Source organism: Phocoena sinus, chromosome 3 (assembly GCF_008692025.1).
Source record: "Phocoena sinus isolate mPhoSin1 chromosome 3, mPhoSin1.pri, whole genome shotgun sequence".
Classification (NCBI taxonomy): Eukaryota; Metazoa; Chordata; class Mammalia; order Artiodactyla; family Phocoenidae; genus Phocoena; species Phocoena sinus.
Genome location: NC_045765.1, coordinates 106907655 through 106929253, shown reverse-complemented (window position 1 = coordinate 106929253; position 21599 = coordinate 106907655). Strand labels below are relative to the sequence as shown.

At 36.5% G+C, this 21599-nt stretch overlaps 1 protein-coding gene across 5 annotated transcripts in view; it reads left to right on the top strand.

Moving 5' to 3' along the window:
• Positions 1-12618, top strand: part of XRCC4 (X-ray repair cross complementing 4) — a 256211-nt gene extending 243593 nt beyond the window's left edge. For 4 of the 5 annotated variants that reach the window (XM_032627540.1, XM_032627539.1, XM_032627541.1 and 1 more), the window contains one exon: positions 11999-12593. In XM_032627540.1, coding sequence (XP_032483431.1) covers positions 11999-12110 — 112 coding nt within the window. In that variant the 3' untranslated portion in view covers positions 12111-12593. Of the gene's footprint in view, positions 1-11998 lie in introns of all 5 variants that reach the window. The other variant, XM_032627537.1, reaches the window with a different exon arrangement.
• The last annotated feature ends 8981 nt before the right edge of the window (positions 12619-21599 follow it).

Below are 21599 nucleotides of genomic sequence, written 5' to 3'. Positions count from 1 at the left end.
TGGATAGCTAGAACCAGAAAGGCAGACATGAAGCTAGAAATTTTGTGATTTTTTTTTTTTTTTTTTGCTATGCCAAGGGAGTTTCAACTACAGCCTTGTAGGAGTACAAAGTAATAATCAGACTTGTGTTGTAGAAAGCATTTGCAGCAGTTGGAAGATGGGCTGAAGGAGAAAACAATAAAAGGCAAGGAGAAATGTCAATAATTGTACAGTTCAGATGGCAGATGATCAAAGCTGAGATATATAGCTTTCTTATAGTAGCAAAATAAGACCAGTTAGGTAACAGTGGTTATTTAAATTGCTGATCAGTTATTTACTGAATGTGTCTGTTCCAGCCTTAATAATTAAGTGCTACAGCCAGTCCTGCATTTTGGCAAATCAAACCAATGCCTTTACAAGACACTGATCTCATTACATTTGTTAATGATAGTTCAGTGCCATGTAAAAGCTTCCTCCACTATGAATTTTGGAGAATTATGACTAAATAATATTATTTTTACATTTTTTAAGACATAGATTGCAATGGGACATTTAAAAGAATGAGACCAAACTGTACCAGTTAATACACTAATGGAACCATATGTAGCACTTACTCTACTTCCTCAAAATAAACATTAGTTCAGTAAAAAATCTTGAAAAAAATGGTAATTTATGTAATCATAAAGATATCACAATGAGAAAGGTATATAGTGCACTTAGTAAAGATAGTTATCTAAACATAACACACAACTGCAGTCAACATCTTTTTGTGTGGATTGGATTGCAGTTTAGCAGTGACATTTGAACTTTTATTGAAATCATAAAACCATACATGTAATAAACGTTTCCAGGGCAAAAAGGTTAGATAAGTCTTTCTCCAGTCATTCTGAGCATATAGACTGAATCCTCCATGGCTTATACTGCCTTATCTCACAGTGACTTGCCACCAGTTGTGAGGTATAGTGATTTGTTTTTAAAACATTCTATACAACTTGGTTTTACTTTACACTTTGGTTATATTTTTAAAGTCAACTGAAAAATTTAATCTTTTTAATTCAAAATCAAAATCCACAGAATTTTGTAGATTGTTTCCATCTGCCTTCTTGCAGTGCTCTGACTCCTTTCTGGCATGTTTCTTTAAGACAGAACATCTCCCAGAATTTGAGCAGAGACTGTCTTTACATTTGCCAATAATACCACATTGAGTTAGTATGCTTTGTGAAGAGATGTTTTTTGTTTGTTCATTTTATGTATCAGTTATATGATACTCATTTTATCTAAAAGTTCTATGATGTTGGTGGTGTTACAAAGTAGTCTGTCTTCTTTAAAATGTCTGACTGCCACATGATCCTTGGTCACCCATTCCATGAAAAGCTAGGAAAATATTCAGGAAGGATTTGGGGCAGACTGATACTCAACAAATCAAAAGGGAAAGAGATAGGTAGGCCACAGCACAGGATGGCACTGATGAGAGGTTTGCTGCTTTGTGAGCCAAGGAATTAATTAGAGTGGGTAGTTTTGAGAACACTAAGAATCAATTCCACTAGCAAGGACTAAAATAATGGAAAAATCTGTTAATTAAAATAGAAACTGAATTCTCTTACTATAAAACAAAAAACAGTGGAGCTTTAAGAGAGAGAGAGAGAAGGCAAGGGAGGAGAAGGAGAAGCCTAACAAAGCAGAGTATTTATTTGCCGGGAAACTACATTCATTCTTATTTATTTACAGGTCAAAAAAAAAATTACCAGTGAAAAAATTCACCAAGTATTTCCCTGAAGAGAAAAAGCAAGTGCTTTTCAAGTGTTAAAAAGGAGGTTTACTGGTGGTTAGGCTAATTAAGGATCAAAACTCCATTCTGAATAGGACAGAATGAGTCCATACATCAGTACATAATTAGTTTTTAAAAAAAAGTCCCATTGTTTATTGGTCCAGAATAAGTGTGAGCAATTGAGCAATTGTTTAGGTTCAGTTTGGGTCTGGTGTAAGAAGGTCACTGAAAGTGCGTGGTCTGGACACACTACAATAATTTGCAGGACCAGTGTAAAATGAAAATGCAGAGCCTTTTGTTCAAAATTATTAATAATTTCAAGACAGTGACAACCGAACATTAAAGCAGTGATGAGGCCCCTCTAAGCTTGTGGCCTTGGGTGACTGACAGCACAGTAACACACCCATGAAGGTAGCATTGTCTGTAGAGCCTCACTCGTTAGAGCTGTCATAGTGAAACAGTCTCTGTGTTATCCCCTAGACAAGGGTTGTAGTTAGTGTATGTTCAGGGGAGCTCAGCCGCTCAGGGTTACCTCTGCCTTGGACCGTTTGTTTGTTCACTTTATATCCCAAGCATCTTGCACAGTCTCTGACCCTCGGTAAGCACTCAGTAAATAGTAGACACGGTAGGTGATGGATGATGTAGTTGACAGCCTATCTCAATGATTCTGGTTCAGTTCATCTCTAGATAAGAAGCCCCAGTGTGGATTCTTTTGAGTTTCAGGTCATATTGCACAGACTTTGCAGATGCCTCCTCCAGCCAGCTTAAAGGTTTCTTTTAGCTCTGGGCCTTGTGGGTCCTGCTCTTACTCAAAGCCTGTTTCTCTGTTAAGTGATCCTGAAACATTTAAACTGATAGATTACAGTTGAGCCCTAACCAAGTTAAGGCTGGAGCAGTAGGCAGAATACTGCGTTCCCCACCCCCTGCCACCAAAAAAAGGATGTCAAAGTCTTATTTCCTGGAACCTGAGACTATGTTAGAGCACATGGCAAAAGGACATTAAGGTTGCAGATGGATTAAAGTTGCTAATTAGCTGACCATAAAAGTAGCTAAATTATCCTAGATTATCCGGGTGGGTGCATTGTATCACAAAGGAAGAGAGAGGCAGAAGGAGAGTCAGAGAAAGATGTGACAAAGGAAGCTGGCTCAGAGTGATGTGATGTGAGAAGGTGTCCACCTGCCATTGCTGGCTTTGAAAATGGAGGAGGGGAGTAGCCTCTGGAAGTTTCTCCGCTAGAGCTTCCAGAGAGGAGCACAGCTCTGCCAACACCTGCATTTTAGCCCAGTGAGACGTGGGTCAGATTGCCGACCTCCAGAACTGTAAGATAATGAATTTGTGTTGTTTTAAGCTGCTATGTTATGGTAATTTGTTACAGCAGCAGCAGGAAACCAACAGCTGGTTCCACATTGTGGTGAAACTATCACTCCTGGTTCCTGGTTCATTAGAAGTCACTAACCTCCATGGCTGGGTATTATTTTCTGCCCATGTTTTTTACACTTCTCTTGGTAGCCTGAAGTAGAGTTCTTTTTTTTTTTTTTTTTTTCTGTGTTTTTATTTTCCTTCATTGGACCACTGCATTTTGGGGTTCAGGCTAGTAGGTATTATATTCTCAGGAAAGCAAGCAATGCAGGCTGTTCTAGAAACACTCGTTTCTTGGGATATTAGTAATTGAGAGATAGTGAGAAAAGAGGCTTTGACTGCCAAATTCATTTGTAAAACTGAGGATAAACAAGCTATTTTTTTCTTAAAGCACTTTAAAAAGATATAATCTGTGTATAAATTGTTTTTTAAATCTCAACAGTTTAAGAGACTATCCAGCAAAAATTATCCCTGGCCTTCAGCCAAAGCTCCTCTCTCCAGAGTCGACCATCGCTGGTTTCTTGTGAATCCTTCCAGAGATATTCTGATATTCTATATACATATAAATGCACACATACACACACACATATAAATGTGTACATATATTTGTGTGTGTGTGTGTATATATATATATATATATATAAACAATCTAATTTTCTACACACACTCTCCTGCACCTTGCTTTTGTTTTACTTAATAATTTAACAAGTTTATGGAATGACTTTAATAGCTTTAAATGTATAATATGCACATGAAACACTTAGAGGACTTAATGGAGAAAAATAAATACTTTCCAAACATTTTAGACTGCAGATTTTATTTTTTAGAGTGTCTCATGGAATTACTTTTTCAGACACACTGCACAGCACCAAGTTGCCTTTCTCTGCAGTAGAAATAAGAATTAGTGACTCCCATATACTGCTGTAGTAAGAAGGGTATGGATTTCGGAGTGAGGGAAACCTAGGCTAATACCCTGGCTTCATTGTTGACTTACCTGCCTGCTCACGTTCATGTTTACTGGCTGTGTGGCTTTGGGCAGGTTGCTTAACTTTATAGAGGCTTCTTGTTAATACTGTCTACTTCATTCATTCAATCATTTGTTCATTAATTAATACATGCAATCATTGGAACGTTTATGAGCCAGGTCGTATAAAGCAGAGTCATTCTACTTGAGAAGCTTCTAATCTAGTGAGGGAGGCTTCATTTATAGCACACCAAGTAGCAAAGAGCAATGGCCTGTCTTAAAAATAAAGTTGTGGAAAATCATTTTTTATTAAGATGACGGTTTTCTGCTTTTATGGGCACAGATCACCAGTAGCAAATGTCACCTATACCGTTTCAAAACTTGCAAGGGATGCGGGAAGTTTAACATAGGGTTTTTCAGGTATTGAGTTTTTAAAGCATGTATGGGCTTTGATATTGCTGATCTAATGAATTACCACAGTAATGTTATTTATCTAAATAAAGTAGAGTAAGAATGACAAAATCTTCCGATTTATTATTATGAAATTTCTACATAAATTTTGGCATCCTTGTGGATTATGGACATATTGATCCTAATGTTTGTAACTTTAAATGTTAACTTGGATAGAACTAGAGAATCTTATTTTCAAACCCCATAATATGAATATTTTACAGGGAAATGTTATAATTATTCTTTCCCAATATCTATAAAGCATGGTAAGTGCATTTTAACATTGTATATTTACTCTTCATAATTCTCTATTCTATGTTTTATTCAAAATTACTTATTTCAAAAGCCTATTTCTATTTTATTCTTGTTCCTGATAAAGTTAAACAGCAAAAGAATATTCATTAAAAAAAATTTAGGAATTTAGTTGAAAATAACTAACACAATTTATTTATTTGCCATTTTGGTTACCAGAAAGCAAGTTTCAACTTCTTTTCATTTTCTCAGACTAGTGAAATGCTGTCTAGGCCTATTGAATTTCAGACAATGTTTGGAATTCACTTGTTTTACTGAATCCTGATGACTTCAGTCTGTTAATTTATTTAGGAGGTGCTTTTGGTTTTTATATGGTCAACTAGAAATGTGTAGCTATTTTCCCATTTATTCAAAGTTCAAATATTTTTTTAAATACTAAAATTTAATTTGAAAATACAGTGGTAATGTTGGTGATGTCAGATCTTTAAGCCCATTATTTATAACTTTTCAATTTAAAAGGTGTTTCTCTAATTGAGTTTGTTCCATAATGAGAACTCTGTTAAGGCCAGTTCGATAGCTGTCTAGTTATTTAATAGTAACAAGTACATAATACTCTGACTTGGCTGTTTTTGTGGTCATTTTGATGAAGGTTTGATTTGTTACATCCTAAAAAACAAACCATTAGATATTTGGCTTTTATTATTACCAAATAATGTATGTCTCAACCAATGTTCGGGTCTGTTTCTCTCCTAATACATTGCCCTTACCTCATCTCTCATCTTCATCTCTTGCCACACATCTGACCTCTACCCCAGTCCCAGGAGAAAGTCAGAGGTGAGGTGGATAGATGCCAGGGAAGTTGCTAGTAAAACAAAGCTCTCTTTCTGTCTCTATCTGTCTCTGTCTCTCTCTCCCACTCTGTCTATCTATCTATCTATATACATATATATATATATAAAATATATTTTATCCTAATGTGAGAGAAAGAGCTACTTAAAAATGCTCTGCTTTGGTGGCCAGGCAGGAGTTGACCATTGACCATTTTGCTAGATTTTTGCTCTGACGGCTGCAGTCCAAGGGTTTAAGACTTTCTTCCTCCCAAAGAAAACATTCCCTGTTCTTCTTGTCTGTAACGAATCACAAGCATAGCAGCATCCTTCCAGCTTATTCTTCTCAGCTCCATATAATTCTTAGTGGGTGAAAATAATTTACCTAACATGCGTTTACAGATTCAGCAGTCAAAGTTGTATAGAAAGCCAGCATTTGGGTGGCAAATGGGAGTAGCACAAGCTGTGGGCACACAAAATAAACTTGGTTCTTGGCTGCCACAACAACTCTCTTCCCTGGTTCTCCCCATATCTCTTGAATCATTCTATTTCAGTCTCCTTTTATTCATTTCTCTCTCTTTCCATCTGCCCCTGTAATTTTAACATTTCCCAGGATTCTATATTAAACATTTTTTCTCTGGTAGACTCTCTCTGGGAGTTTCTTCAACTCATTTGAAGATCTCTTCAACTCATTTGTCTTTAGTGGCCAGTAGTAATGGTAGTGACTGCTATCTCTGTACATGTAGTCCAGTCATCTCTCCTGAGCTCTACATCTATACAAGCATTTACCTACTCAACATCTATCTCCATTTAGATATCCTGTGGTCACTTCAGAGTCACCCGTTATATCTGAAATGGAACCCTTTATGCATAGTACTCAACCTGCCCCTTCTGTAAAACCATCTTCACAGTTGCCAAAGTTACAAGACTCAGAAATCTGAGAGCATTGTCTTGGAAGAGCAAATAAGATCCAGAACTATTATGTACATACACAGATACACACACACACACACACACACACACACACAGACACCAGTGTTCAAAGAGTAATATTATATAGTTTTGCATGTTTTTGACTTTAAGTAAATAGAATCATATTGTGTATTATTTTGTGCCTTGCTTTTTTTTTGTTTGTGTTTTTGTTTGTTTGTTTGTTTTTTGTGGTACGTGGGCCTGTCACTGCTGTGGCCTCTCCCGTTGCGGAGCACAGGCTACGGACGCGCAGGCTCAGTGGCCATGGCTCACGGGCCCAGCCGCTCTGCGGCAAGTGGGATCTTCCCGGACTGGGGCACGAACCCGTGTCCCCTGCATCGGCAGGCGGACTCTCAACCACTGCGCCACCAGGGAAGCCCTGTGCCTTGCTTTTTTGCTCACCATCATGTTTGAGATTCGTGCATGTGTGTAGCTGCATTATAGTCCATGGTGTGAAAATTCCATAATTTACTTGCCCATCCTGTGGAGAGACATTTGGGTAGTTTTCAGTTTTTCACTATTATAAATAATGCACCTGTGAACATTTGTGCACATATCTCCTGACACACATATGCAAATATTTCCTGGAGTATGTAACTAGAAGTGGAATTCCTAGTTATAAGTACATAAATCTTCATGTACATGGACAGTTACTGCCAAATTGTTATCTAAAGTAGTTTCAAATGTTTATACTCCAGCCAGTAGTAATTCATCTTGTCATTTCATGTTCTCTGTGATCTTTGCTATTGTTGGACATTTTCATTTTTGCTAATCTGGTATAAAATACTTCATACTGGTTTTTATTTGCACTTCCTTGGTTTCTAATGAAGTTGAGCTAATTATCATATGCTTATTCGCCCTCACTGTTCCCTCTTCTTGGAAGTTCCTGAAGTCTTTGGCATATATTTTTTAATAATGTTGGGTTTTTAAAAATCGCTTGTAGGAATTCTTTAGATAATCCTTTGTTAGTAGCATATGTTGCAGTATTTCCTCTCAGTTTGGGACTTGTCTTTTCACTGTCTTTAAGATGTCTATTGATGAATAGGAGTACTTACTTCTAATGCTTCTAATGTAACTGAATTTATCTATCTTTACCTTTATGGTTTCACTTTCCGCCTTAAAAAAAACTTTCTATCCTAAGATCCTAAAGAAATTCTCCTCTATTTTCTTCTAAATGCTTTAAAATTTTGCCTTTTCTCATTTAATTCACCTGGAATTGAATTGTATGTGTAGGTAGAGATATAGTTAAGCCACATACAAATTGACTTTTGGTTTTTGACTTTAGAACCATTGCTTGTGTCATAGTCAAAGGAAAATGATTTTTCAAGTGTCAGAGTGCCATCAATCATTACACCTTTTCCTGGACCTCTCAGTCTGCTCAGACTGGCACCTTGACATTTTTCAGAAATATTATTTTCAGAATATGTTATAAAATGCAAGTAATTCACTCCAAACAATACTAATGATTCTCATTTAAATAAGAAAAGGTTGATACTCCAGCCATGGTAATACCAATATTAAACATGGCTGAGAAAATGTCTTTACAAAATGAGCCAATAACTGGAAATAATCATTTTAAAAGATGTTGATAATTTAACTCTCAGAAAATTAGAAGTCAATCATTCATTCTAACATTTTAGAGAAACTTTCCCAGGATGAGATATTTCTTTTGACAAATCTAACTTCTGATCTACACTATTTACTGTTAATTAGATGGTGGTAATGCAATTTTGATTCAAGTTATAGAGTGTGTGTGTGTGTGTGTGTGTGTGTGTGTGTGTTTTAATGCAGTGTGAAATCAAGTAATAAAACATAAAACTCTCTGCAAATTATTGAGACTATAAGCCATTTTTTAATAAGGCTGTCATCTGGAGAAGTTTCATTTATTCACTTTATTTGAAAAATCCTTATACTTTAGCCTTTAACTCTACAAAGACAATTTCTTATTCTCTCATTAACCTTTCCTTTTTAATTCACCTTTTTTCATTTATTCCACAGGTATTTATTGAGAGCCTGTATTTTGCAAAGTAGTCTATTTGAGTATAACTGTCTCAGAATTTAGGGACTGAAAGAACTTCCAAGATCATTTATAGTAACCTTAACTTTCTACAGCTTAAATCAAGACAGAGATCCAGAAAGGTGCTGTCACCTGACCAAAATCTTAACGTGGTGAAGCATAAATAAAGATTGCCTAACCTTGAATTCAGGATTCTTCCTTTTGAACCATGTTGTCCATAAAAACTATCTAAAAGTCTACTTGAATCCTATATACTGATTTAATGTTTATAGAAATTCCTAAAGGGATATATCACTGTGAACAAATTATATTACACAGTCATTGCCTTAAAGCTGCTTATAAAATGTTTAGGGTGAAAAAACATATTTGAAAAAAATTAGAGAAAGTAAAAGGTTTAACTGAAAGATTCCTGAGGGCAGAAATTATGTGTTACCTTTATCACATTTGTTATATTTCCCTAACACAATGAGCTGATCATAGTACATACTTAAATATTGATTAAAGGCAAAACTAGTATTGAAATATTGGGTGCAGACATTCGGTACTTTAAATGATTACAGAAAATGAAAATCAGCTTCAATGTGGAAAGTTTAAAAAAAAAAAGGAAAAAGAAAAAAGTCTTCATGGAAGATTTAGAATTTATAGTGGTCCATAACTAGTGGTTGTAACTTACTTAGAAAGAGAGGAACTCCCAAGTTTCAAGTTGCTTCTTTAGCTCACTTTCTATTAAGACTTCAGGTACAGGTTTCTGAGTTATTTGCTTTCAAATTTCACCTCTAAGTGTGAATGCTTAGAATAAGCATGCTCGTGAAAAAATAATATGATAAATATACTAAGATATAGGTAATTGATCATTGTGTTGTTTGTAAGAGCATTAAGAAATGGAACCAACCCAAATAGCCATCAGTGTATTCTTAGTATAAACAAATTAAAATTAATGATGAGTATAGATCTAAATATATTTTTCAACATGCAAAGACATTTCTAATATATTTTAGAGTAAAGACATCAAGCTGCAAAATTATATATATAATCTCATATTTGTAAAAAAAAAAGACATGAAAATACAAATGATACAAAGTAGGATGATGGACATTTTAACTTTCTTCGTGTTTTTCAGGAGTTTTATAAAGTCTTACAATAAACATTTATTACTTATAAAAATGATTAAACTATTATTTTGGTTGTGGGGAGAGTTTTAAATTTACTCTGTTGACTTACCACAGATATGAAAGCTGTAGAACAATGATCTCCATTCATGGAACAGCTTTCATTGAACACCTATTATGTACTAGACACTAAGAACAAAAGAGTCAAAATCTATATCTTAGGCTCCCCATGACTTTAGAAAAAGATGGGAATCTTAAACGGAGAACCAGGGATCTATTCCCTTCAGACTTGTCACTTCAGAGTGGTCCTTTTGTCATATGCTGATTATTTTTTAACTAAATTGATCACTCTTTGTGTTCTGGTTGTACAGTGTCTAGACGACGAATGAAATTACAGAGGTTTTTCCATATCTGGCTTTTTAATTGAAATAATTCAATTCTGTCTTTTGCTAGGAGGAGAAAAAGCAATTCTAAGATGTATAATGTGTTTTGAGTTGACATTGAAAACTTATACATGTAATAATTATACTTCTGTACTGTATCATTTTCTCCTTCTATGGAATATATTTTTAGATATTTAATTACATGTCACAGTAATTATGTCAGTATTTATTGTTAATTTTAGCATTGAAACTCCCAGAGGGTAGTACTTGTCATCTTGACAATGCATTAATGCATAGCACCTCCGCATTCCTGTGAGGGTTATGTTATCTGAACTTGGCTTGCTCAGGATAAGACAGAACATGTCCCAGGCCTAGTAGCAGCCAACCATGGTTAATTGTATGCAGTCATGAGGCCAAGGAGGACCCTGTGGTGGATTCATTTTTAATAATCTGTGCAACTAAGTATGGGTACAGGCTTTTGGAAGTACTCATAATCTAAACATAACATTTGGGGATCTTTAGTTGATTAGTCTTTTAAATTAAAGAAACTATTAGCAGGAGCTCTTTTGTAATTTATGCAATATTAGGAGCTAATAATAATAGTTTCCAAATGTTTTGTGGGAATTTACAAGCACTTTCATTTATAACATCTCATTTAATCTTTAGACCACCTCTGAGGTGAGAGAACAGAAGTCCGGTTAGGTTAAATAACTTGCCTAAAGTCACATGGCTAATAAGAAATAGACCTAGATTTAAACCCTATGTGTCCTGACTTCAAGTCCTATTCTTTTTGTGTGTGTGTGTGGCTGTGTTGGGTCTTCATCCCTGCACGCAGGCTTTCTCTAGTTGCGTCGAGCAGAGACTACTCTTCGTTGTGGTGCCCAGGCTTCTCATTGTGGTGGCTTCTCTTGTTGCGGAGCATGGGCTCTAGGCACATGGGCTTCAGTAGTTGTGGCATGCGGGCTCAGTAGTTGTGGCACACGGGCTTAGTCGTTCCACGGCATGTGGGGTCTTCCCAGACCAGGGATCAAACCCGTGTCCCCTGCATTGGCAGGTGGTTTCTTAACCACTGACCCACCAGGGAGGTCCCTCAAGTCCTATTCCTTTTTAGCTGTACCAAACTGCTATGATGCTTCTGCCTTTGTAGTTGGAAATATGGGCATTTTACTGAGTATTACTGGGTTGATTCAGACCAGGTTTATACAAGGGTATAAATATACATTCCTAGGGTCTTCTTCTGACTGAGCTCTGTTACCCTCCAGCTCACCATTTTTGAAACACCAATTATCCGTTAGTGATCATGCCTTTTATCCTAGGACTCAGAGAACATTTACATGAATATAGAGATCAGTCCATTGATGTAGTAACTACAGTACTGAAACTGAATAAATTTACTTACTAAATGAAGATATGTAGATTCAGTAAAAGAATGTGGACCAACAGCATTTCATCAGCAACTGCTAAAAACGTGAAGTCATTATATACGCACTTACAAGCAAATGACCACTAAAAGAAATTTATGTGATCAGAACTTCCTGCTGTTGAGATTCAAATGAATGTTAATAGTTAGAACTTAAGGGAGCCGAAGGAAAGTGTAAATTGTGATGGAATTATTAAAGAAATGGCTTGAGAAATCTTCAGTATCTTGGCATAAAAGTACAGCACAGAGGATATTTTATTTCTTGACCTTAATTATGAATATTGTTGTAGGCCCTTGAATTTTCGTTAGCTCAGAATAGAGGCAGATTAATTCCAAAGCAGTTAAAGAAATTAAGTGCCTTTCATCTCTCTTTATGTTAATGCAGCAGTTTGGAAGCAGGGTTTAACTTTTATTTCACTTATGTATCTCTTAATTTTCTTTTACTCTGTATGTAGTTTTTCAAAATAAAATTGTCTTGATTTTTCTTTTTACTCCAGGCTTGATCCTCCACAACCTGAGATGCTGAAAAAGGATCACAGCCCAGCTGAAAACATGTCTTTAGAAACTCTAAGAAACAGTAGTCCAGGAGACCTCTTTGATGAGATTTAATTGTCTCAAAAAGTACTTTGATGTTCACAAGGCTGTGTTTTCTATTCATTTCCTTAAATGACAAAAGAAAAATTTCAACTCAGCAGCAGCTCTTAGTGTGCTTTACAATGTAATTCCATACACACTGAGCTGAAACCATTATGCAAAATGGATTACACATGTATATGAAGATATGATTTGATGACAGTAGTGCATTATTCTAAACTATTCATTCAGCATGCCTAGAATTAGATAAAATCTCAGACCTTTTTGTTGCAAAGGTCACATTTACCTTATTCAGTTCACACATACTATATGTAGTAGCTATCTATTCTGTCTCAGAAGATTTTGAAAATAGGACAAAGAAAATGTCTACAAATTCTTTTTCGAATAGTCATATTCTGAACACTGATGTTTGAGCATTTTAATTTGTGGAATGTTGTGTAAAATCTATTTTTAGTTTGTACACAAACAACCTGAAAATCTGATGATAAAACTTTTGATTGAAGATTTTGTGTCCTTAATAAAAGGTGTTATTTAGTTAAACTTTTTCCTGCAATACAGTAACAGGTCTTTATAGAGTATATATTAATATAAATGTAACCCTGTTTTGTATCAAAGAGTGTTTTCCAGAGATTGTTGATAAAAGGTTTATCTTATAGGTACAAGGGCCCTCTTTGAAGACAAGGACCTTTTCATATGCGCTTATCTATCCCCACTTACATGTGGCACAGATTTGTTTTTTAAATAATCATCGTTTCTACTACCTGACCTCACATTCATTTCTATCCAGCTGAACATCCATTCCCTCCATGCCACTCAAGTTAACAGTGACCACCATGTTGCTAGTTGGTCCTTTCTCAGTCCTCATCTTTCTAAGCCTCTCAGGGAAACATTTGACAGCCAATCACTTCTCCTTAAGAAACATTTTCTTCACTTGACTTTTGCAGTAACATATGCTATTTGTATTTCTCTTCCATTCTGGCCACTAATTTTTTAGACTTCTTGGCTGAGTCCTTCTCCTTGTCCAACAGTTAAAAGTTTCAGAGTCCTGGGCTTAATCTTCAGACTTTTCTTTTCATTACTTACATTGTCTCCCTAGATTATCTGTGGTTTTAAATACCATCTATATGCTAATATCTACAAACTTTAAATACTTCCCTTTCTTCCCTTCCCTTCCCTCCTCTCCCTCTCTCTCTTTCTTTCTCTCTCTCTCCTCAACTCCCCCCTCCTCCCCACCCCCGTTTCTCTGTCTCCCTATAGAAAGTAAGCCCCATCATAGCAGAGGCATGACCCTCTGGTTTATCTCTCTACCTTCCAGTACCTAGGACAGGGCTGGATTCATAGAGACTTAGTAAGTGTTTGTTGAAGGAATAAATGCATGTCTATCACGTAGTAGCCCCTCAAATCATCTCGTTTCTTTAAGTTACTAGATCACTTTGAAAAGAAACTCATTAAAAGATTGAAATTTATCTTGATGATTTGATACAAAGAAATAGTTGTTCAGAAAGCTCAACTACCTTTTGTGATTAATTATAAATAAATATACATAATGTTTACACATAGGCTTGACTACAGAGAGAGAATGAGAAGGAAATTATACATTATTGTTTATATCAGAAATAGGATTTTATTAAGTCAATAGAACAACAAAATATTTTAAATAGAAATTTTACTGCATTTTTATTTCTATACTAGCTTCCATTTAAGAGGAAAAATTTTAATTAAATGTAAATATAAATATGTGAAATATAATTATAAAATTCTACGCAGTCACCTAGGAAATTCACTATAATAATGAATTAATATAATCCAAGATTTACCTTGGATCTTTCCAAGGAGATTGTGTACATAAAGTACCAGAATCTCAAGATAATGCTACCACATCTGAATAGACCACAAATGACTAACCAAAATTAGCATACATCAGTGTATATATGTATGTATATATGTATATGTTATATATATGTATATATATATTTTTTTTTTAAGTGAAAGAGAAGAAGAAGAAAACAGAATTTGGTTGTTAACTCACTAGTGGTGAGAAAGGGATACATGGAAAGTGTTTCCTAAGTAATCATAAAAAGAGAATCTATAAAGTTCATGGTACAGTTGATCCTTGAACAGCATAGATTTGAACTATGCAGGTCCACTTATAAGTGGATTTTTTTCAATAGTAAATAATATTGTACTACACAATCTGCAGTTGGTTGAGTCTTCAGATGCAGAATTACAGATATGGAGGATCTGAAGATATGGAGGAGCCACAGATAAGAAGGGCTGACTATAAATTATACTCAGATTTTCGACTATCTGAAGGGTCAGCACCCCTATCCCCCATGTTGTTCCGGGGTCAATTGTATTTTTTCAGGGCAGTGTATCTTTTCAACCACTGCTATGTGTCAGATTAATTCAGCTGGTTAGAACAGAACAGAATAAGCCCATAATCATAGTTTCCTCTTTTCTATCTCTTGTGGTTTTAAAGTTCTTGTCCTCTATAGACAGATATCTATAGATTTGGTTAAGATGTCCAGATTCTATCATTCCATGCCATGATTTTTTTCCCACATTTTTCCATTGTCTATACTCTAAAATAGATTGTTGTGGAAGACACTGAAATGGAAGGCACAAGAATTGAGTTATAATGCAGCATGGCTTTTTTTTTTTTTTAACATATATACAATTTTATTTGCCAATTATACCTTGGTAAAGTGGGAAAATTACCAAAGGATTTGAATAGTTATGTTTACAAAGAAGATATAAAAATTGTAAGAAACCCATGAAAAGAAGCACAACTTCATCACTCATTAGGGAAATGCAAATCAAAACTATATTGAAACCCCCACACATAAAATAGATAACTAATAAAGATCTACCCATAGCACAGGGAACTCTACTAAATACTCTGTAGTGACCTACATGGGAACAGAATCTAAAAAAGAGTGGATATATGTATACATATAACTGACTCATTTTGTTGCACGGCAGAAACCAACACACATTTTAAATCAACCATACTCCAATTTAAAAAAAAACTCTATTGAAACCAGATCACACATACTAGGATGGCATAAAGACTATGCCATATTGTCCTTACGCTGGCATAAGGACTCCTGTACAACCAAGGCTATAAGATGGATATACACATAATTGGGAAAAATGGAAAGAAAAGCAATTGGGTCAGGACTTGTGCTCCTGTGAGGGGATTCAGAGAAAAAGGGAGATTGTTTGGGTGGGCACCCTCTCTAGGTAGTGGGTGGGTTGAGAGCCACAGACCCGGTGTGTCAGTTCCTGGGTCCTAGGTAGGAGACCAGCACCCTTGGCTGGTTGAAGAACCTCTGGGACAGATAGAAAGGCTGGAGAAGCCTGGACTCCTTCTTAAGGACTGCACACATGCTGGCTTGCCACCAGACAGGTGCTTCTTGTATTTCAAACATTTGTTCAGTTAAGATACCTTTGACATCTTCAGCATTATTATTTCTGGAAATGTATTTTGTTTTGAAATTGATTTTATTTGATGTTAATATAAAGACTCTAGCCTTATTATTATTATTACTATTTGAATTGTACATCTTTTTCTGTCAATTTAGTTTTAACCTGTATTTTAAGTTCTATTGTGGTAAGCATAAAGTTAAGTTTTTTAAAAACACATTCTGTTAATCTCTATCAGTAGATGGTGTTTAGGCCATTAGCAATTAGTTTGATGTGATGGTTATGATTTTGTTTCAGTCTACCAATTCATTTTTTGTTTTCTAAATTATTTTCTTGATAATGATTATGATTTTATTCTCATTTATTTAATACCTTCACTGGAATATAATTGCTTCACAATATTCTGTTAGTTTCCGCTGCACAACAAAGTGAATCAGCCATACGTACACGTATATCCCCACATCCCCTCCCTCTTGAGCCTCCCTCCGACCCTCCCTATCCCACTCCTCTAGGTCATCACAGAGCATCGAGCTGATCTCCCTGTGCTACGCAGCAGCTTCCCACTAGCAGCATGGCTTTTTTGATCTTGGTGCCTTCACTTCTAAAACAAGGTGATTGCATTTCTGAAGGTTTTTTCAGCTTAAGATTTATAATGATTGACCCTGGCATCAGATGGTATGCGTCAGGCTTCATCAGGGAAGTTCATGGAAGAAAAAAATCCCATCCCAGGAAGAGACATCTTTATTATGTAGTTTTAAAAAAGGTCAGGAAACTATTTAAAACTTTTTTCTTAGTGGTGCATAACTCAAATTTATAAAATACTAGATCCAATGTTTTGGAGCCAAGCAGCTCTTGGGTAAGTTTGTTTCAACAAATGTTTATAAGGGATTAGTTATGCACAAAATACAGAACTGAGCCATGTGGAGAATTTAAGGATAAATCCATCCATTCACCAGATATTTGTTAAGCGCTTGCATCAATCTCTGTTCTGGGCACTAGATGAGGCAATGAATAGTACAACTGCTCTGTTACCGTGGAGTTTATAGTGACGTGAAATTTGGGGTCTGCTCTCCAAGAGTGGAGTATATGAGTGAGTATATGAGAGTGGGGTTGAGATTGGGGCTCAAAACCGCTGTATGGTGAATTATAATATCAAGGAGTAGTAGGATAAGTGGCTTAAAGAGAAGGATAAAAAATTTAAAGTTGTGGGTGAGGATCCATAGAAGATAAAGGATCCAGTTGGGGGCTTAAGAGAAATTGGTAGGGGTTGGGGGAAAGTCAGCTGAGGGTGAAGCTGTCTTCCAGGTCAGAGGAGAGTACAGAGGGTCCTGGGGGATCAGGTGTGAGGTTAATTTCCAAGTTTGTAATTGTGAATCATCCGAATGAAGAAGACAAGTTAAAAGGTATCCCAGGAGGAATGTCGGCCCGGAGCATTTAGGAGTGTGAAACTAAGTTATATAATAGAGATACGGAGAGAATTGAGCTCCACAGTTCTAACTGGCACCTCCTTGGGAAGGTATGGGCTTCCAGAAAACTTCAGGTCATGGAACCCTTCCTGGGCATCTGGGAATGGGAAAGCAAGGCCAGTCAGTAGGCCCCTTAGCAGACATTTCCCAGAGGTGCAGCCAACCCTCATTCTTTTGTGTCTCTCTCATTCTTTTACTCAGTTATATTTGTATAGAATCCTTTTTTAATAAAATGAAATTAAATAGCTGACATCTAAATTCATGAAAGCCCTCATGAACTTACCTATAAATCAGGAAATTTAAAAAAATAGGTAGTTAACACATTTTGTAAGGGAGAATGATATAGTCACAAAAGAACTATTCATGCATCCATGTGTAGCTATTGTCTGAATTAAAACTTTTCACTGCTGATCTGACAGCTTCTAGTAAATGCTTCTCAGGAGGGCAGATTTCATTTGCAAGTGTTCTGTGCTCAAACCTGAAATGATTTCCTCTATTTTAATAACTGGAAAAGGATACCTTGGAAAATACATGACAGGCAAGGACCATCTCCTGTCCTGTCTCCCAGCTCTCTTTTACTTACTCAACCTAAAACACTCTCCAGCCTCCCTTTTACTCATTTTCTCCCTTTCAAATATACACATACCCTCTCATTTACCAACTATGATCCTCACTTTTTGATTTTCCTCTCCTCTCTTTGAATAAAATTCAATATGAATTTTATTGTTCATATGTTGGTTTTTCTCCCTTTTGGAGGCCCTTCATCCTAAACTCTCATCTCACAATCTCACTGAGAACTACGCTTTCTGAGTAAGGGTCTCTTTGTCCCTAAAGGCTCTTGGTTCTACAGAAAAAAGAGAGAGATTTCCTTCTTGACAGTAGATGTTTCTATTAATGGCAGGAGCAATTTTGGTGGCCACTGTTCCAGTAAATAGAATGTAGGTTAGTCCTGAAACACTTACTTTTTTAAAAATTTATTTTTTATTGAAGTATAGTTGATTTACAATGTTGTGTTAGTTTCTGGTGTACAGCAAAGTGGGTTCTCCCTCTCTCTCCCTCTCTCCCTCTCCCTCCCCCCCCTTCTCTCTTTCTCTCTCTCTCTCCCTCCCTCCCTCCCGGCCTCTCCTAAATTAAGTGATCCGATTGAAAACCTCATGAGACTTCTAGAATCCCTACTGGGACAAAATGGTGGTAGAGATGATGAGAGAAGTAGGCTTGAAAGAGATGGTTTTGTCCTTATGCTTTGCAAACATTTCGGGAATTCAAGCATGTGAAATTTTCCAGAGCCCCTACTAAATAATACTGGAAACAATCTTGTTCCACTCCCCTAAGAGATATAATGTATCTCTCTGAGGAACTAAGTTTACAGAGGAGTAATTAGATTACTTTGAAAGGTTAAAATATTGTCAATAAATTTTTGCTCTTCACCACCACCACTCAGTTGACTTGCTTTGGCTGATAAAATGTGGATGAAATAACAATATACACGTTTTTGAGCCTAGGAGTTAAGAGGCATTACATGTTTCTGCTTTTCGCTTTGGGAAATGCTGATCTCTGCCGTGAGACAGACACGCCCCGGGTAGCTGCCACCCTTCCTGCCTGGGCCCCTCGTGAGATACAGAGTGGAATTGAACTCATTGCCAAGCTGGAGCCAAGCTCACTACCCTGAAACCTAGAGAAGAGCCTTCCATCTGAGCCCAATCTAGGTAAACTGAACTATAGTCAACCATGCTGATTGTGAGCATGAGAATAATTGCTTTCTACTCAAAGCCACTGAGATTTGGGATAGTTTGTTATATAACTGTATTTTGATAAGCGCTGACTAAAACAGCTAATCACATAGAATAACAAAGACAATTTTGCATTTGTCATAGCTTTCAGTATATACATGGAACAAAAATCTGGTGTCTTCTGGCTAGAGCCTGATAATAGAATAAATAGGAATTAGTAATGTGAATTTGGGGACTTAAGCCAGGTTTCTACTCTGTGTCTGCCAGCTGTTAACTGTCTAACCTTGGGCAAATTCTCTGAACTTGAGCTTTCTTATCCATACATTGAGAATTAAGTAAGATAATGCAGATAAAGCATTTAGCACAGTGCCTGCTTCACAGTAAGTGAAACACATATGGAAGATCGTATGATTGTTGCTGTTGTTCTGTCTTATGATGGTTGTGTTGCACATAATGAATCAGCACAGTTGTGTACCACCAGATTATCAGTTACACTGACCCTCTCTGAAATTTATTAGCTCAAGCTCCTTGTCCCTGATCCGTTCTAAAGTCTGACGCTCTTCCCAAGAATTTTGTGAATTCCTGCGGGATTTATTTTCATGGCTACCTCTGCTCTGAATTCTGTGGGGCTGAGCCTCATGTTTTATCAACCCCAATTTTCTTTTTTCTCCCATCCATGCCCACTCAGCCATGGAACTCACTTCATTTTCTTTGATTTACATGACAAAAGCACTGAGAAATCTCTGTGTATAGTAGAATTTATTGAAGGTGTGGGTCAGAGAGAGGCAGTTTACCTCAAAATGAGCACTTATATTTGATTTTACCATAACTCTATTCTTTAAAGTCTTCTGGCTTTCCTACTCATGAATCTCCCATTGGCAACTTGTCTTCATTGGATCCAGCCTCCTGCCACGTTGTCCATCCATCCCTTCCCTCTCTCCTCCCTCCTCTACTCTCTTCTCAGCTTTCCCCCAATTCCTCTTATTTTCTCATGCAGAACCACTCAGCTATTATCTTTCTTTTAATTTTTCCTTGTTTTTATCAGTCGGGGAACATGTTTTCATATTACATTTTCCCTAGTGTTAAATGTTAAAATAATACTGTGTACCATACCTGCAATGTCATTTTTAAAAGACGGCATGACTTCTAGGCAAAGCAAGACCTGATTGAAGGTATTGACCTATCTAAAGAAATAATGTAACTGTCAGAAGGGAGGTGGAGTGGCCACTGAAATATAAAAAATGAAGAACTCCAGAGGAAAACACTTTAGGTGTCTGTGCAAGTCAATCAGGTCTTGCTTTCTAGGGAAGAGAAAATCTATCCCAGAGCTTTAAGTATGTTCATGTATTCACTCATTAATTCATTTGTTCATACTCTCCCTCAAAAGATAAAATTGCAGTCCTTCTGTATAGGCCATAACTGGTTATCTTTCCTTATGATTAGAATGTCAAAATTCTGACTTGGAGACAGATTTTCATACTTAACAATATATCATCTGAAGGCCATGTTTGTTTAATAAGAATTTTATATTCTGTAAGAATTATGGCATTTGAGGAAGGTGAGAGAGAAAAAAAGTATATAATAAAACAAATACTAGTATTTTCTTGAGGAATTTTATATAAAATATTGACATTTCTGAAGGGCATTTCTTTTTTTAAAATTTATTTATTTTTGGCTGCATTGGGTCTTCATTGCTGTGCGTGGGCTTTCTCTAGTTGCGGCGAGCGGGGGCTACTCTGTTGTGGTGCGCGGGTTTCTCATTGCGGTGGCTTCTCTTGTTGTGGAGCACAGGCTCTAGGCACACGGGCCTCAGTAGTTGTGGCACGTAGACTCAGTAGTTGTGGCTCGCATGCTCTAGAGCGCAGGCTCAGTAGCTGTGGCGCATGGGCTTAGTTGCTCTGAGGCATGTGGGATCCTCCTGGACCAGGGATCAAACCCGTGTCCCCTGCATTGGCAGGTGGATTCTTAACCACTGTGCCACCAGGGAAGTCCCTGAAGGGCATTTCTTTGTTTTTCCTATTACAGCTCTAACCTGTCATACATAACATCAGTAACTTTCATAATTTTTTAAAAAATTTTATTGGAGTATAGTTGATCTACAATGTTGTGTTACTTTTTGCTGTACAGCAAAGTGAATCAGTTATACATATATATATATATATATATATATATATATATACACACACTCTTTTTTAGATTCTTTTCCCATATAGATCATTACAGAGTACTGAGTAGAGTTCCCTGTGCTATACAGTACGTCCTTATTAGTTATGTTTTATATATAGTAGTGTGTATATGTCAATCCCAGTCTCCCAATTTATCCCTCCCTCCCCTTTCCCCCCAGGTAACCTTAAGATTGTTTTCTACATCTGTAATTCTATTTCTGTTTTGTAAATAAGTTCATTTTTACCATTTAGTAACTTTCTAACTGCCTACAATCAGCCAATGTCGAATTTCTTTTGCTGATAGTAACCCAGTGGTACTTTCACTTTTACTATCCTTTGTATCAGTCATCTTATTAAACTTCAGAATTTGAAATTTGGATTTTGAACAAGGATATGGTACCTTAAGTTTACACACAGTTCTCACTTATAGTTAGAACACAAGTCCTAACGTGTATGTGTTCATTCACTCATCAAATGTCTACTCAACGCTTTGTGCCAAGCACTCTGCCAGGTACTGGGGCTAGAAAAATAAATAAGACATCACTTTTGTCTCTCAGTGTCTGGAAGTCAAGACTAAGAAAAGGGGCAGAGCTGTACACAGACAATCAGGGTGTGGTAAGTGCTGTGAAAGAGCTGTGCCCCGTGTGCTCAGTGCACAGGGAGAATCAACCTGATCTTATTTTGTTGGGAGAGTACAGGGAGAAGAGGCTGTAGCCA